General features: G+C 31.7%; 1 protein-coding gene across 2 annotated transcripts in view; it reads left to right on the top strand.

The window, feature by feature from the left end:
• Positions 1 to 18626, top strand: part of LOC127721415 (alpha-1,3-mannosyl-glycoprotein 2-beta-N-acetylglucosaminyltransferase-like) — a 61513-nt gene that overhangs the window by 11687 nt on the left and 31200 nt on the right. Inside the window, exons 3-6 of one of the 2 annotated variants that reach the window (XM_052228135.1) lie at positions 10164 to 10281; positions 11271 to 11403; positions 12731 to 12851; positions 18065 to 18203. In XM_052228135.1, coding sequence (XP_052084095.1) covers positions 10164 to 10281; positions 11271 to 11403; positions 12731 to 12851; positions 18065 to 18203 — 511 coding nt within the window. The remainder of the gene's footprint in view (positions 1 to 10163; positions 10282 to 11270; positions 11404 to 12730; positions 12852 to 18064; positions 18204 to 18626) is intronic. The other variant, XM_052228136.1, reaches the window with a different exon arrangement.

Here is an 18626-nt window from a genome sequence, read left to right as displayed (position 1 = left end):
CCTCAACCAAATGTTATGAGACTTAAACACAATGCTTATTACCACAAAAGTCAGATCAAGTTCAGTTCAAATTTGGGTAGCGTCACTTTTACCGTTCTTCAGTTATGTCCCTTTATAACTATATGATATGCAAGCGGGGGCATCATCTGTGTCCACATGTGGACACTATCCACATTTATTGTTTTATTTAAGAAAGGAAAATTATTTATTGTATATCATTTTACATGATACTTATAAAACTTGCAAAATTTTGTTCTGTGATCCTGCATTTTAGAACATATGTACTTGAACTTCCCTTTAAGTTTTTTAAAAGGTACATTTTTCTAAAGATTTACATGTCAAATGCAAGTAATAAATATTTACTATTACTGGTTGCCCCAAAACAAGCAGACAAAATGTAAATTTGTTTCATAACTATTAGCAATAACGTACATTACACTTGTAATAACTTGTTTAGGGTTATGCACTGGTTGATATGTTTGTGGTCATTGTGGTGTACTGTTTGAAAGGCCAAAATATATATATTGGTTTCCTGCTAAGCAACAAAAATTATATTTGTTCACCAACCCTATAAGTCATGGAAGTAGGCCTTTTATATAAAAAATGATAAAGAAATTAAATTTTGAATACACTGAGTAATCTTTGAATCCTATTTCTGCTGGATATTTTAGTCATATATGTAATGAAATATAGAAAAAATGGGTGAAAAATTGTCAGAGCATTTGAAATTACAAACATGATGCATATGCCAGTATGCAAGAGGGTCATATTGGGCTTTATCGAATAGAGAATTATGGGCAACAAATACAGATTAAAGGGTCAAGAGAATAAAGAATAGAAATAAATGGATAAAAAATTAAAATTATATAGAAATCGAATAATAAGTACAAAAAGAATTAAGACCAGAGAAAAAAAGGCCATCAAATTTTAAGAATACAGAAATGAAGGTCCCTCATGCAAATTATTGGATGTTTGTGTAAAATAAAGACTGAAGGTCCCTCATGCAAATTACTGGATTTTTGTGTTAGATAAAGACTGAAGCCTGTGAAGGTCCCTCATGCAAATTACTGGATGTTTGTGTAAGATTGTAAATCCAGACCAGACTTGGAAAACACATGTAATTTTTCTGTATTTTTAGATTGTCCAAAAAATGATTATAATAAAAATGAAAAAGAGTCCCTTTTTTTAAGGACTGGAGAAAGAAAATATGTATATCTTTTTTTTTTGGCCTAAACTAATTTTAATTCTAGCTGTTGGCAATGCAAAGTTTGTCAAGTCATTAAATACATGTATGTAGTACTAGTAGATATAACATATACAAATGATTTAACAGGTACGGGCATACTTGCATATCATTATCTATAAAACGCATTACTACCTGCTTCCTGAAGGCAACTTCCTGAGTTTAAGTTAAATGTAAATTACATGCTAGATAAAAGAGGTCCAATGAGGAAGACTTTTTTTATTTAAATACATTTTTATGAACATGAAGAAAATGAATTCCATTTTGTAATGCAATAGCAATGCATGTGTTTAACATGACTGTTTAAACTTTATTAACCATAACAAATGCTAAATTTATGGCATTTAAATTAATTTTGGTCATTGCAAAACTTTTCTCATTAATTGAGTGTAAGAATAAATATTCTTAGAAAAAAAAATCTTAAGTAAAGAAGAGTAAGAAAATTTGATAAGATTCTCTGTAAGTAAGCATAGTAAGTGATGTAAAATTGCAAAATGAAAAGAATTTTGTTTGAAATGAAATAAAATGCTGCAATGAAATTAAAAGGACTTGAAAACTTAACTATATTTAACAAGACAAAAATGGAAATGTTATAGATCTTAGTGATAATTTTTTCTCTGAAGGTAAAATTAAGTTGTCTTTACCATGGTAAGCTTTTATGAATATGCATTTCATGAAATGTATAACATGGGCAGCTGTTACTTATATAAATGTACAATAAGTACATGAAGTATTTATATATACTACATTGTAGGTAGATGTTATTCCCCATCATAGATAAAACATCTGTTTCCTAAAGCAAAGATAATTTGTATCACATAGATTTACTTGAGATAACATGATTTGAATTCACTTACATGACTTAAATTGTACATGGGGTTTATGTATTTAATTTGAATAAAATGGGATGTGGGGTATATATATAAAACCTAGATGTTTCCTGCAGGCAGTGTTAAATTGGAATTGTTATAAAAAAAAAATGAATAACTCTTGGACCTGCTTTATTTCCTGAATTTTGCTCTCACATACATACACAAGAATCATTAAGATATATATTAAATAAAAGACATTCACAGCAAATTGTCATTCGTGGATTTCCAATTTTTGTGGATTTCATTGGTACACATGTATACATGTATGTGAACCACCAATTTAAATGTTCAAAGATGTACAAATTTACCATAGGCTAAATGTATGAAGACTGGTAAAACAATCCAAGAAAATAAATGATCATGATGATTGACATTGTAATTTAAAATTTTGTTTGTGCATTTATTTTTATATGCCTGTTTACGGGACGTATTATGGTATACCGTTGTCCGTCCGTCGTCAACATGACGGACATTAACTCAAAAACACTTTAACCAATTTGCATAAAACTTTGGTGAATTGTTTATATCTATTGACATGAGCTCCCTTTCGTTTTTTATACGACCGCAAAAATTAAAAATTTTTTGGTCGTATATTGGTATGACGTTGGCGTCGTCGTCGTCGTCGTCGTCGTCGTTGTCGTCGTCGTCGTCGTCGTCGTCGTCGTCCGGCGTCGTCCGAAGACACATTGGTTTTCGCACTCTAACTTTAGTTTAAGTGAATGGATCTCCATGAAATTTCACCATAAGGTTCAATACCACAAAAGGAAGGTTGGGATTGATTTTGGGGGTTATGGTACCAACAGTTAAGGAATTAGGGGCCAAAAAGGGGCCAAAAATAAGCATTTTTGTAACTTTCAGACAATAACTTGTGTGTAAGTGTATGGATCTCTCTGACATTGTACCACAAGGTTCCATATCACAAAGGGAAGGCTGTAATTGATTTTGGGGGTAATTGCCTCAAAATTTTAGGAATTAGGGGCCAAAAAAGGGGCAAAAAACAAGCATTTTTCTAGTTTCATGACAATAACTTGTGTATAAGTGTTTGGATATTTCTGAAATTGTACTACAAGGTTCCATATCACAAAGGGAAAGCTGGAATTAAGTTTGGGGGTAATTGCCTCAAAATTTTAGGAATTGGGGGCCAAAAAGGGGCCAAAAATAAGCATTTTTCTAGTTTCCAGACAATAACTTGTGTTCAAGTGTATGGATCTCTCTGAAATTGTACTGCAAGGTACCATACCACAAAGGGAAGGCTGGGATTGAGTTTGGGGGTGATGAATCATAAGGGGGTTCAAAAAATTGGGGGGGGGGATTTTTTTTTTTTTTTTTTTTCTTTTTTTCCTTTTTTTTTTCTTTTAAAATTTTCCATTTTAAGTTGGTTATTTCTGATTTATATTTAAAAGCAAATGATAATGATATGGTAGGAGATACACACCAAACAGGATGTGTAAATTATTATATAATAAGTATTGTGCAATAGCAAGAAATTTTCAATTGCACAGTATTGCACAATAGCAAGAAATCTTCAATTGCACAGTATTGCGCAATAGCAAGAAATCTTCAATTTAACAGTATTGCGCAATAGCAAGAAATATCCAATAGCACAATATTGCGCAATAGCAAGAAATTGTCAATTGTACAGTATTGCGCAATAGCAAGAAATATTCAATTGCACAGTATTGTGCAAAAGAAGATACTTCGTATAAATTGCTTATTTCTTGATCAATTTCAATGGGGTTTTATTCTTGAATTCTTGGGGTTCTTTAATATGCTGAATCTAACCGTGTATTAAGTTTTTGGATTTTGGGCCCCGTTTTTAAATTGGTCCACATTGAGGTCCAAAGGGTCCAAAATTAAACTTTGTTTGATTTCATCAAAAATTAAATTATTGGGGTTCTTTGATATGCCGAATCTAACCTATATTTAGATTTTTAATTTTGGGTCCCGTTTTTTAAATTTGTCTACATTAAGGTCCAAAGGGTCCAAAATTAAACTTAGTTTGATTTTAACAAAAATTGAATTCTTAGGGTTGTTTGGTATGCTGAATCTAAACATGTGTTTAGATTTTTGATTATGGGCCCAGTTTTCAAGTTGGTCCAAGTTGGGGTCCAAAATTAAACTTTGTTTGATTTCAACAAAAATTGAATATATGGGGTTCTTTGATATGCTGAATCTAAACATGTATTTAGATTTTAGATTTTTGGCCCAGTTTTCAAGTTGGTCCAAATTGGGGTCCAAAATTAAACTTTGTTTGATTTCAACAAAAATTGAATATATGGGGTTCTTTGATATGCTGAATCTTACCATGTATTTAGATTTTTTATTTGTGGGCCCGCTATCAAATTGGTTCATATTGAGGTCAAAAGGGTCCAAAATTAAACTTTGTTTGATTTCATCAAAAATTGAATTATTGGGGTTCTTTGATATGCCAAATCTAACTGTGTTTTTAGATTTTTAATTTAGGTACCCGTTTTTTAAATTTGTCTACATTAAGGTCCAAAGGGTCCAAAATTAAACTTAGTTTGATTTTAACAAAAATTGAATTCTTCGGGTACTTTGATATGCTGAATCTAAACATGTGTTTAGATTTTTGATTATGGGACCAGTTTTCAAGTTTGTCCAAGTTGGGGTCCAAAATTAAACTTTGTTTGATTTCAACAAAAATTGAATATATGGGGTTCTTTGATATGCTGAATCTAACCATGTATTTTGATTTTGGACATTGGACCATAATAGGTAAATTAAAAAAATTGAAGTTCTTAGACCACATTCTTTCTGTGTCAGAAACCTATGCTGTGTCAAATATTTAATCACAATCCAAATTCAGAGCTGTATCAAGCTTGAATGTTGTGTCCATACTTGCCCCAACTGTTCAGGGTTCGACCTCTGCGGTCGTATCAAGCTGCGCCCAGCGAAGCATTTTATTATAAATCTAAGATTTTACTTTTCCAAGTTATGGGGTTTTATTCATTAAAAAAAGGGGGATTTTCCAGTTTTCTGACAATAACTCAAGAATGATTTCACCAACTTGCAAGAAATTGTGGTGAATTGTTTATATCTATTGACACAAGCTCCCTTTCGATTTTTATAAATTTTAGATTTTACTTTTCCGAGTTATTGGGTTTTATTCTTTAAAAAAAGGGGGATTTTCCAGTTTTCTGACAATAACTCAAGAATGCTTTCAGCAGTTCTTATGAAACTTTTGTTTATATCTATTGATGTAAGCCATGTTTAGAATTTTATAAATTTTTCATTTATCATTTCTGAATTATGGGGTTTTATTCATTAAAAAAGGGGGGATTTTCCAGTTTTCAGACAATAACTTCAGCAGTCCTTATGAAACTTTGATGAATTGTTTATATCTATTGATGTAAGCTCCGTTTAGAATTTTATAAATTTTTCATTTATCATTTCTGAGTTATGGGGTTTTATTCATTAAAAAAGGGGAGATTTTCTAGTTTTCGGACAATAACTGAAAAATGCTGTCAGCAATTCTCATGAAACTTTGGTGAATTGTTTATATCTATTTATGTAAACTCCATTTACATTTTCATAAATTTCTAATATAACATTGAGAATTAATTGAACTTTATTTGTTTATAGTCTGACAACAGATTTTAAAACTAAGTATTGCACAACAGCACAGTGTATTGCACAACAGCACAGTGTATTGCAACAACAGCAAGAAATCTTTAATTGAATATAAGTTCAATTCATATAACCAATTTCAAGTTCTTTGACTACATTTATTCAGAAACCTATAATATGTCAAATATTTAATTACAATCCAAATTCAGACCTGTATCAAGCTTGAATATTGTGTCCATTTTTGCCCCAACTGTTCAGGGTTGGACCTCTGCGGGCGTATCCAGCTGCACTCAGCGAAGCAGTTTATTTCTATTGTTGAACAATGGTCAAAAGTGCTAAATGAATTATTGTGATTTCAGGAATTGCATCATACAAATAATGCTATAACCAGTCAAGGGTATAACTTAAATAAGTTATTAGAGAAAATAACATGCATGTTGTTATTACAGATACAGTTGTCTACTTTTTGTTTCTAAAATTTTCTTCATCTGTAGTAACATACGTTTTTTATTTGTTAAATAATCATAAATATTTTTATTTTTTGTGGGCATTAAGGAATTCTTGAAACTTTGCGCAGTAACTTAATACATAGCCTTGATAACTAATTTTCAAATTAAATTAATACATTTTTAATCAACCATGGTAAATCAATGAAACAAGGATTTCAAGGGATTAAACTTAGCTGTAATAACAAGACTTAGTTATTACAGGCATGTAACTTATCACATGTATTATATGAGACAGTTTGGTAATTACTTGGAACTTGGAAGCTTGCGCAGATTCTCATTACATGCTCTGATCATTATTTCTTACAATAAATTAACATACATTGTGATTAAGCATGATATATGTCTGAGCAAATGCTTTGAAGTTATGTAGAGAAGCTGTAATAACACCCTTTAGTTATTACATGCATATTTTTCTGTAATAACATAGGTGTACTATGCATGATTGGTAAACTATGAACTGTTATATCTTTCTAAAGTTTAGTATACATAAAGACAATAATAATATCAATAGAACTTGTAAACATTTTAACAAAACAAATGATGTATATTGCCACTTTGAAACATGTAACATACATATGTTATCACAGTTTTTTTTATATTTTAGCCCACAATAACGACATGTATGTTATTTTTATGCCCCCGCCGTAGCGGAGGGGGCATTAAGTTTTACCCTTGTCCATCCGTACGTCCCAAAATTGGTTTTCGTTCTCTAACTAAAGTTTGCCTCAACCAAATGTTATGAAACTTATACACAATGCTTATTACCACATAATACAGATCAAGTTTGAATTTTGGTAGCGTCACTCTAACCGTTTTAGAGTAATGCCCCTTTATAAATGAAAAGATTACAAAATTTTTAGTTTCCGTTCTCTAACTTAAGTTTGTCTCATCTAAATGTTATGAAACTTAAACACAATGCTTATTACGACAAAACACAGATCAAGTTTGAATTTTAGTGGGGTCACTTTAACCATTCTCGAGTTATGCCCCTTTATAAATGGGAAAAAAAAATGCTAAATTTTTAGTTTCAGTTCTCTAACTTAAGTTGCCTCAACCATGTCAACCAAATGTTATGAAACTTATACACAATGCTCATTACCACAAAACACAGATCAAGTTGAATTTTGGTTGCGTCACTTGAACCATTATTGAGTTATGCCCCTTTATAAATCGAAAAATTGCAAAATTTTTAGTTTCGTTCTGTAACTTAAGTTTGCCCCAACCAAACATTATGAAACCTAAACACAATACTTATTACCACAAAACTCAGATCTAGTACAAATTTGGGTAGCGTCACTTTTATTGTTTTTGAGTTATGTCCCTTTATAATGTTGTATGCAAGCGGGGGCATCATCTGTGTCCATGGGGACACATTTTCCATTTATTTTCTAATAACTAATTATATAAGTTATACCCTTGACTGATAACTATTCAAAATGGGAGTGATGTCTATTATCTTTAAGATATCTATAAGAAGAGAAGTTCATTTGCTGAATCAGATGAAATAATAGAGCAGAAAGTAGATCAGAGTTTTGTTAGTTCCTTGAAAGCAAAGTATGGACACGGGATCTGTATTTTAATCACATATTGCCTTGAATGTCAGATTTTACCTTTTTTTCTTCTTCATTTTTGCCTATTATCTTGAAAAGTATAAAAGACAGAGAGAGAGAAACTTTTAATTTCAAAAATGATCAGCAACACCAGAACAAAAAATAAGTCACATGGCCAAAATTGTCAGTTAACTCAGAATTGGAGTTCTTGTCCTTTAATGACCAATTTACCAATTTTTAGCTCAACTGGCCTAAAGGGCCAAGTGAGCTTATCTCATCACTTGGCGTCTGTCGTCTGTTGTCCATTGTCATCGTCCGTTAACTTTTACAAAAAAATTCTCCTCTGAAACTACTGGACCAAATTTAAACAAACTTTGCCACAGTGATCATTAGGGTCTCTAGTTTAAAAAGTGTGTCTGATGACCCTGCCTGCCAACTAAGATGGCCGAAGTGGCTAAAAGTAGAACATAGGCATGATAGGGGTAAAATGCAAGTTTTGTCTAATATTTTGAAAACCATAATGAATAGAGTAAATCTGACAGGGCAAAAATGTTCAGTATGTTGAGCTCTACTAATTGTTAGGGGACTTCTTATAGGAGTTATTGCCCTTAAAGTACAAATTTTACCATATTTTTTTCTCATTTTTGCCTATTATCTTAAAACTATAATAGATTAACAGAGAAACTTTAAATTGTAAAAATGATCAGCAAGACAAGATCTAAAAATATGTTTTACATGATTTAAATCGTCAATCGACTCCTTGTTAGAGTTATTGCCCTTTGATGACGATTTTTACCATTTTTTTTGCGTTTTTGCCTTATATCTTAAAATTATAATAGATAGATAGAAACTTAAATAGGAAAAAATGATCATCAAGTCAAGATCTACAATTCAGACAATATGGAGGAAATTGTATGACGACTCCTTATTGGAGTTATTACCTTTTGTCAATTTTTACCTTTTTTTTTGGGCGTTTTGCCTTATATGATAAAGATATAATAGATAGATAGAAACTTTAAATAACAAAAATGATTAGCAAGGCAAGATCTACAAACAAGTCAAATTTTGCCGATATAGTAAGTAGACTGCCACTCTTTATTGGAGTTATTGTCCTGAAATGAGGATTTTTTTTACCCTCTTTTGTGTTTGAGTGTTGAGCAAAAATTAAAAAGATAGAGAGAAACTAAACAGACAAAACGATCAGCAAAACAAGATCAACATAAAAGAGATTTTTGTCATGAATTCTATTCTCATCTACAATGAGAGTGTCCTTTGTTGAATATGTATATAGACCTAGGTGAGCAACACCTGCTCTGTAGAGCCTCTATAGTTTTGTGTTTTTGTCTATTATCTTGTAAACATATATAGATAGAAACTTTAAATAGCAATTTAATTGATCAGCAAGACAAGATCAACAAATCAGTGGACATGGTGGATGTTTTTACTAATGTTTTACAGGTTTTCTCTTTATTTTGAACTATAATACATCATGCAGTACTACTACAAGATCTACCAATATGTCAACATTGCAGAAATTATCAGTCAACTCTTTATATAGGAGTTATTGTCCTAGGCCTAAAATGATAACTTTCACCCTTTTTTTTTCTTTTTTGGTGAAAAACCTTCATGACTTTAGTTGATAAAGAGAAACTAGACATAGGAAAATGATCAGCAAGACCTAAGATCTACATAGATAAAAAATGTAGCCAGATTGCAGTCGTAATTGTCCTGAATAGACAATTTTTACCCTTTTAAATATCCATTTACGGGACGTATTATGGTATACCCTTGTCCGTCCATCCGTCATCAACATGTCTGACAATAACTCAAAAACCCTTTAACCAATTTGCATGAAACTTTGGTGAATTGTTTATATCTATTGATGTGAGTTCCCTTTCAATTTATAAAAATTTCAAATTTTACGTTTCCGAGTTGTTGGGTTTTTATTCATTAAAAAAGGGGGATTTTCCAGTTTTGGGACAATAACTCAAAAATTCTTTCAGCAGTTTTCATGAAACTTTGGTGAATTGTTTATATCTATTGACGTAAGCTCTCTTTCGATTTTTATAAATTTGATTTTACGTTTAAGTTATGGGATTTTATTCATAAAAAAGGGGTGATTTTCCAGTTTTCGGACAATATCTTTAAAGTGCTTTGAGCAGTTTTTATGAAACTTTGGTGACTGGTTTATATCTATTAAGATAACCTCCCTTTAGTTTTTCATAAATTTCTGATATGACATTGAGAAGTTATTGAACTTTATTCTTTGAAAACGCAACGGGCGTATCATGCGCTCATGACGCAGCTGTTTATTGTCTCTTTTGGCAAGAATTATAAAAGATAGTGAGAAACTATTAACTATTGTGTTGGTTATTGATCAATTCTTATTTGTTGTTTACAGAATGAGAACCGTGTGTTGGTCAGTGATAAGTTGAGATGGCTACAGAATGATATAGAAAAACAACTCAGAGATAACGAAAAGTTACTGGAAGATCTTCGACAAATTAAAGACGATACAGGTATTGATAGATAGATTCTGCTGCATTATGGGAAACAGTCACTTCAGTCATGTCAGTTACAATACAGAATATTACTATTAAGGACGGTGGCCTACCTTGTTTTTTTACTCTTTTTCAGATAGTCAAACCTGCCTTAACGGCCACCTTGTTTCAGTTGTCACCTGCCTCTAACAGTCACTTTCAGACCCTCCCAAACATTCTCTCTATATAATTTAACTCATTTCAGCAGTCACCTGATTTCAGCACGAAATCGTCATTTCAACTTTAAATAACGATAATTTTAATGTGTTACTACAAAAATAATTATGACGAAATCAAAATAGAAGTCAAAATGAAAGTCTATACACACTTGTTAACGAAATCGTGCAATAGAAGGTGAATGTCTGTGTTCCACTCCTCTAATAATAGTCCAAAATTTATTGTGATCCCCGTCATCCTTTTAATATGCTATTAACAATTCTAATATGATGTTGGAAACAAAGCCATGTTCTAATTGCAATAGAACATGGCCTGCACATGATTGACGTCACAATTGAAATTGCAACATCAGTTGTATTTTGAACAATGCAGGAGAACAAAACGGACATGATGGACATTTGCGTTGGTGTTGATCGCTAGGAAATTAAATAAAATCATTCTTATTGTAAGTTAACATGTATCTGTTCATTTTTTATCGTGAAACAGTTGATATTCTATATTGTTTTGGATTCATAAAATCAAAATGGCTGCCTTTCGACAAGTATTATAGGCCCGCTTCAAAGTACAAAACTTCTAAATTTTCTGATTTGAATCGAAATAATTCTATCATGCCATGCTCTATGCTCATTTTAACATGGGTAGGCATTACATTTGTCAACATTTTACACCTTGCTAACGCTCCGTATAAAGACATTGACAAATATAATGCCTACCCATGTTAAGATGAGCATTGAGCATGGCATGAAATAATTATTTCTTAAATACTTATGTACTTTCTATTATTTATCTAGTGAAGAAAGAAAAAGCCAACAGGCTGAAAACTCATGGGGTTGAAGACACTGATCCTGCCACACATAAAATAGCTGTGTTAATGTTTTCCTGTGATAGAACTACAGTTAGTCGTAGTCTTGATTCTTTATTAAAGTAAGTACAGAAATTCACAGTTGCAGAGATTGAGATAATATTTTCCTGTCAGATGTTGGGTCCTGCAAGAAAAACAGTTTTTCTGGACCTATCAACTTTAGCCAGACCTTTTTTTTGAAAATCTTTAAATACTTCACATGCAATACATTATTATTAAAGTACACAAGTTAATGCCTTAAAGATACCACATTTAATTTAAACAACCTTAGTGCCTGCAACATCAAGTTATCAATTCTTCATGATATTCAGATTTTCTCGTATGCCGACCTCTTGGCTTTTTTGGTCATGATCTGAATTGATAGATAATGTATATATTATTTTACCAGATAAAAATCTTTTTGTGAAATCTATTGGCCATGTTGCCATTTATGGAAACAATCAACTAATTACAACGATTACCAATAGGATACAAATCAAAATAGTGAATGGAAACTAGTTCCTAAAATATATCTTAAACAGATAGGAACAGAAGTATTTACCAATTTGTTATGACTTTTGACTTTATCAAAGATCATCAAAGGTACCTTTGTCTAAGAGGTAACCAGCATTGACAGAAATCTAATTTTTGATGGCCTGAATCAGTAAAAATGTTTTTAGATCAGTGAGACTGACACAAAGATGTCAATTACTGAACCTTCTAAAATTCTTCCTACTAGGTCCAACCGAGCTGATTGTTAGCTTGATCTCTGCAGTCTGGTTCATTGTACTTGGTTCACTGATTCCAGTGCTTAGAATGAACGAGTTTCCATCATGTTTATTGTCCTTATTCATTGACAGGCATTCTACCTGCAAAATAAGGACACATGTAGTTGGGTAAAGGTCAAAGGATGATAGAAACAAGTAGCAAATTTAAAAATAAGAAGATGCAGTATGATTGCCAATGAGACAAATTTCCTCCAGATACCACATGATGTAGAAGTTAACAACTATAGGTCTATATAGCAAAGTTTATTATAGTTATAAAAAATTAAAAATATGAAAAAACTTATTGTTGCTACAAAAATGTATATTAGAAATTCAACATACATTTCCGTTGAAAAAGATCTTAGTAGAACAATTGAAACTTACACTGTTTCTATAAGATAAGTTAGACTACAAGAAACATTAATGAAAATATAATTTCTGTCTAAGTCTACTGTCAATATGTAAAGACCTGTATTCTACCTACATATTATGATAAAGAGGCTGAGTAAGGACTTATCATGCCCAATAGAATTAAACAAGAAAGAAAGTGTTCTTTTGTTCCCTACATTTGTGATTTTATTCATATATTTCTGGATTTTAATGGTGAAATATTGAAAAGAATTTTTTTTAATTGCATTTTTAGAATTCGTCCAAAAGGGGACAGGTTCCCTATTGTTGTCTCTCAGGACTGTGGCCACAAGCCTACATCTGATGTCATACAAACATATGTCAAGAAAGAGAAAGGACTGGTCACCCATATAAAGGTATTGTATCTGATCAGTGTTCTCAATAAGAGCTGGCAACCGGCAAAATCCGCCGCCTATTGCGTGTTTTGTGCCGGCTATTAATTTATTGACAAAAATATGACATACGCGAACATCGCATAGTCTGGATCTGTCTTACATCTTTTTTTACTAACTGGTTCCGAGTCGTCCGCCAGGCGTAAATAATACCAGGCGTAAATAATACAACAGTAAACGTAAACCAGTATCAAATCATTTGAGCGTTTGAAACAAAGCGATAAAATCTGCACAAATTGAGATTGATGTTGACGCGGATATTTTAGACAGCTCGTTACAAACTCAAACATGAAGAGACGATCAGTGATTACTTTTAGCGTGAGCCAGATTTACAGTAAAGTAAAGATAAGAAAGCTCGCTCAGTGTATCTTGATATAAGAAGATGTGGTATGAGTGCCAATGAGACAACTCTCCATCCAAGTCAAAATTTATAAAAGTAAACCATTATAGGTCACAGTACGGTCTTCAACATGGAGCCTTGGCTCACACCGAACAGTAAGCTATAAAGGGCCCCAAAAAAATTACTAGTGTAAAACCATTCAAACGGGAAAACCAACGGTCTGATCTATATAAAAAAACGAGAAACGAGAAACACTTATGAACCACATCAACAAACGACAACTACTGAACATCAGATTCCTGACTTAGGACAGGTGCAAACAAATGCAGCGGGTTTAAACGTTTTAATGGTACTAAACCTTCACCCTTTTTCTGATACAATAGTGTAACATCACAACATAGAAAGACACACTATGAGATATCAACTGAAATAGCTTTACTCAATCAAAGGACATATTAACACCATTGAACATACACTGAACAAATAAATTTGACCTATGACACAATGTAAATAAAAAATAAATAAACTAAGGGAAGAATAATAAAGTAACATGTTATATCGGTAAGAAATGTTAAACAATTAAAGAAAAACAATATGCTCGAACAAAAATACCATTCATTTGCAATAACTTTAAACACAGGTAAATGAAAATAATTTTGTTGTTAGGTATACGTGTACAGTACCAATAGACACAATGTAAATTCAAAATAAATAAACTAAGGGAAGAATAATAAAAGTAACATGTTATATCGGTAAGAAATGTTAAACAATTAAAGAAAAACAATATGCTCGAACAAAAATACCATCCATTTGCAATAACTTTAAACACAGGTAAATGAAAATAATTTTGTTGTTAGGTATACGTATACAGTACCAATAGAGAAAGGAAATATTTTTACAAAATAAATAATTTTGAATACAAAATAAATAAACTAAGGGAAGAATAATAAAAATAACATGTTATATCGGTAAGAAATGTTAAACAATTAAAGAAAAACAATATGCTCGAACAAAAATACCATCCATTTGCAATAACTTTAAACACAGGTAAATGAAAATAATTTTGTTGTTAGGTATACATGTACAGTACCAATAGAGAAAGGAAATATTTTTACAAAATAAATAATTTTGATGTTCATAGTATGGATTTAAACTTGTGTGCATTTATGTATTTTATTGTTTAATCGCCGGAGTATAAAGTAAAATAAAACACGGTGAAATCAGTCCACATCTGACGAATTCTAGTCACTTTGGAATGTGGTATACTCAATTAGGTACCTTGTCAAATATAGGTTGAACATATATTTTTTTTTGTATTTTAAGCAAAAGGGTTAAAATAATGAAGGAGGATGGCCAGAATTAATTATTGTAAATAATCAAGTTCTTTTTGTTTCTTTGTGTATTTTCTTCGGGCAACTATATTTGTATTCAAGGTATTGGATATTTATTATGCATGTTTTAACCAGTTGATATTGATGACAGGGACTCATAGTTTGCCCTTTTATTGCTTCTTATTTTTCATGATTAAACAACAGCTTGGGTAATGGCTTCATTGGTTTTTATTTAAGTTTTTGAAGAAAAAACATCAATAACTATATATATATATAGCTACCTGCATAGAGGTAAAACAACATACATGTTAATTATTTAATTAAATAATTAATTGAAAAGAAACAAATCAAATCAAAACATTAGTCATAGGAGTTTAAAAAAAAACTTCAAACATTTTACTTCTAAATAACAAGATTATTTTTAACAATGTACTGAACAAAATAAAATCCAACCCTTCATTTTTTTCTAAATAATTAAAATGCAGAAAACAGATGAAAATTATTATTTGCTGCCGAACTGACCAACTAAATGCCAAAATGACTTTAAAATAGGTGCCTATTTGATCAGATGCCGATTTGACTTTTTCGATAGGTGCCGATTTAACTTGTACCCTCTGACTAACAGAGACGATTGAGTGTAACCTGATAAACTCGTTGACACTACATGTTTCCTTGATTTAAAATTTATTATTTTTGCTAGCCATATTTTGTCAGTTGCTTACTGCAGGTTGACAGTTTCCAAAGGCAACTATGGTTTCCTCTAAATATAAATCTTACCAGTTTTTGAATGACTGAATAAAAAATAAATTAATGTTCTCAATGAATTCTATTTGAAACTATAATCATGATAATACAAGACACTAAGAAATAATATGAAGTGAAGACACAATTATAAGGGTTATTCTAGAAATGTATTTATGGGGAGGGGGAAGACACATCAATAAAAAAAATTGCATGAGCTACTTCACATATTTTCCCAACCAAAACTTAAAATAAAGGAAAAATGATTTAAAATTTTATTCACATAAAAAGTGCCTTTCCCTCCCCATACAATCAATTCTGGAATAGCCCTTAGTGATATAGAATGGCAATAAGAAGAACATTGAACTTGGAAAGGGGTGAAGCAAGCCATGTCATATAAAATCTGCAAAAAAAATCACATTAATTTTCAATTTTTGAGCAAAAATTTAAATGAGCTACTAAAAATGGACAAATTAGCATGAAGAATAAGAGGTCAAAATCTACTCAGAGCAGCCCAGATGCCACCTCCTGCAATCTAGATTTTCATAATTTTCTCGTGGGAAAAACCACTACTTAACGAGAAAGGGGGACACCCCCTCATGCTCACCCTCTCTTGCGCCTGCGACACTCGTTTCGGGCCTTGCGGCCCTCATGATTGCCTTCTACTTTTATTTTTCTTCCTCTTATTCAAAAACTTATTGAGAACACTGCTGATGTTTGGCACCAGCTGTGAAAAATTGAATAAAAAAATTATCAAAACTACAAGGTTAATTCAAAAAGAAGAGGTCCATAAAGCCTGACAAAAGCAAACGATATATCAACCAATGGAACAACTAGAAAACAACTCTCTGACTTGGTTCAGGCGTTTTCTGTTTCTGATGTTTGTAAATGTGCAATGTCTTTTGCATTATTGATAAAACAAATTTACAATTACAAGATGTAAAAGATATGGGGTAAATTTGGATGACATAAGATATGGGTTATAGGTCAATATTTTAGACAACCCAATGCCCATTATATTCAACAGACATTTATAAATGGGGCACATTATAGTCTTCAACAATAGGTCAGTATCTACTCAGATCAATATGAACGCATGGCTTCGGTGGCTGAGTAATTTAAGTAATTTGTCTATCATGTTTACTAACCTGTCAACACTGAGGTTAAGAGTTCAAACCTTGCTCGTGGCAGATGTGTTCCACTATATTATTTGACTAGGGTTGTAAGTTTTCCTGCTGATGGTTTGGGGTTTTCTCCGGGGAATCTTATCCTTCTGCTAAATAAAACTGGCCACTATGGAATAGCCAAGTGTGCTTTTGAAATTAATTGAGGTTAAAATGCCAATAATCAAACAATCAATCTACACAATATGTCACTCTCTGAAATGTCCTGCTGCAAAGCTTTTCATTTATAGTATTGATAAAAAAGCAAATCTACAGGATTCAATAGTTATGGGGTAGTTTGGATGAGAGAGTATCTTGATAATGATTAAACAAAAGTCAATGAGACAGTAACTTAACAACACAACAAAACAAGACAAGACATTTAATTTAGAGGTTAGCATACAGTGAATTAATAAAAGACATTTTGTGAAACCTTGTCCTGTACAAGTTAACTGTCACTTACTTTAGGTGTGTATGTTCTTGTCCTGTACAAGTTAACTGTCACTTACTTTAGGTGTGTATGTTCTTGTCCTGTACAAGTTAACTGTCACTTACTTTAGGTGTGTATGGTCTTGTCCTGTACAAGTTAACTGTCACTTACTTTAGGTGTGTATGTTCTTGTCCTGTACAAGTTAACTGTCACTTACTTTAGGTGTGTATGTTCTTGTCCTGTACAAGTTAACTGTCACTTACTTTAGGTGTGTATGTTCTTGGCCTGTACAAGCTTAAGTTAACTGTCACTTACTTTAGGTGTGTATGTTCTTGTCCTGTACAAGTTAACTGTCACTTACTTTAGGTGTGTATGTTCTTGGCCTGTACAAGCTTAAGTTAACTGTCACTTACTTTAGGTGTGTATGTTCTTGTCCTGTACAAGTTAACTGTCACTTACTTTAGGTGTGTATGTTCTTGGCCTGTACAAGTTAACTGTCACTTACTTTAGGTGTGTATGTTCTTGTTCTGTACATGCATGAAATATTTGACACTTGATGTTAGCAATTTATCAATTAATCAATCAGTTAAATTTCTTTGGGGTTAAAAAGGTTTGATCTTTTAATCAATCAAATGGATTGTAGAGAAATTGAGACAATGCATTTGATGTGTGGGAAATTTGAAATTTTTTGTAATCTTTTTAATTTTTAAAAAGGATAAAAATTTTAGGAAATATGAAGCTTTCTAAAAGTTTTTAAATGAAATAAAGAATAAAATGGTTATAGTCATCTTTTCACTAGCCGTATTTCTCCTCAACACATCATTAAAAAAAATTTACCTTTGAAACTTTGTTTAAAAATAAGATTTTTGCTGTTATCTTTACATTCAATTCCTCTTTATGCTGTAGTTTTTTTATGATCTATAGCAAAACATTCAGAAAAAAACACGAAGAGGAGAGAGGACTGTGCATTTCTTTTATTAGTACATTTTAAGTATATATGAAAATGAAGATATCAAAGAAAACCATGTATACTGTATATTCTGATATATATATATGTGAAGTAGATATGCTGAAACATGCCATTTCTAGCAGCCATGCAATCAAAGTCTTTGTTACATTTTTTATTTCAACCTATCAAAAATACTGTCACATAGAACTTTGTGTCTTTTCAGCATCCAAATCTTACTGATATTAATCTACCTTCACCAAAGAAGAAGTTCAAGGGTTACTACAAAATTGCACGCCATTACAAATGGGCACTTGACCAAATATTCCACAAATTTAATTACACAGCTGTGATAATTGTTGAAGGTAACCAGCAAAATATTGGTCTAAAGAGGTCGCCATGGTGATGGAATAAGTTGTCATGTATGGGTAAAATCAAAAGTAGATGGTTGTTTTCATGTTTGACCTTCCAGTTAAGGTTTGTCTAGATAATCCCTGTTATTCAGGGCAATTGAAGATTGAAAACAACATTGTAACTCAAAATAGATTTGATCATCAGCTACAGATCTAAAATGAGGTGGTCTATATTAATTACTCTTTAGTTCCATCTTTGAATTAGTATTATTCAAAATGAAAAAATGAAAGACTAACTCCAATTTTTTAAACATAAAAGTCTGAAGAACAAGAATCTAATTTGGAGTCAGGCTCTACAAGTGAAAATTTACATAGATTATGTTGGACCAATAAACAACATGATTGTCTTCTTTGCCTTTTCAGTGTAGTAGTATA

The sequence above is a fragment of the Mytilus californianus genome, unplaced genomic scaffold (assembly GCF_021869535.1).
Source record: "Mytilus californianus isolate M0D057914Y unplaced genomic scaffold, xbMytCali1.0.p SCAF_12, whole genome shotgun sequence".
In the NCBI taxonomy this organism is placed as follows: Eukaryota; Metazoa; Mollusca; class Bivalvia; order Mytilida; family Mytilidae; genus Mytilus; species Mytilus californianus.
This window is presented reverse-complemented; position numbering and strand designations above follow the sequence as displayed.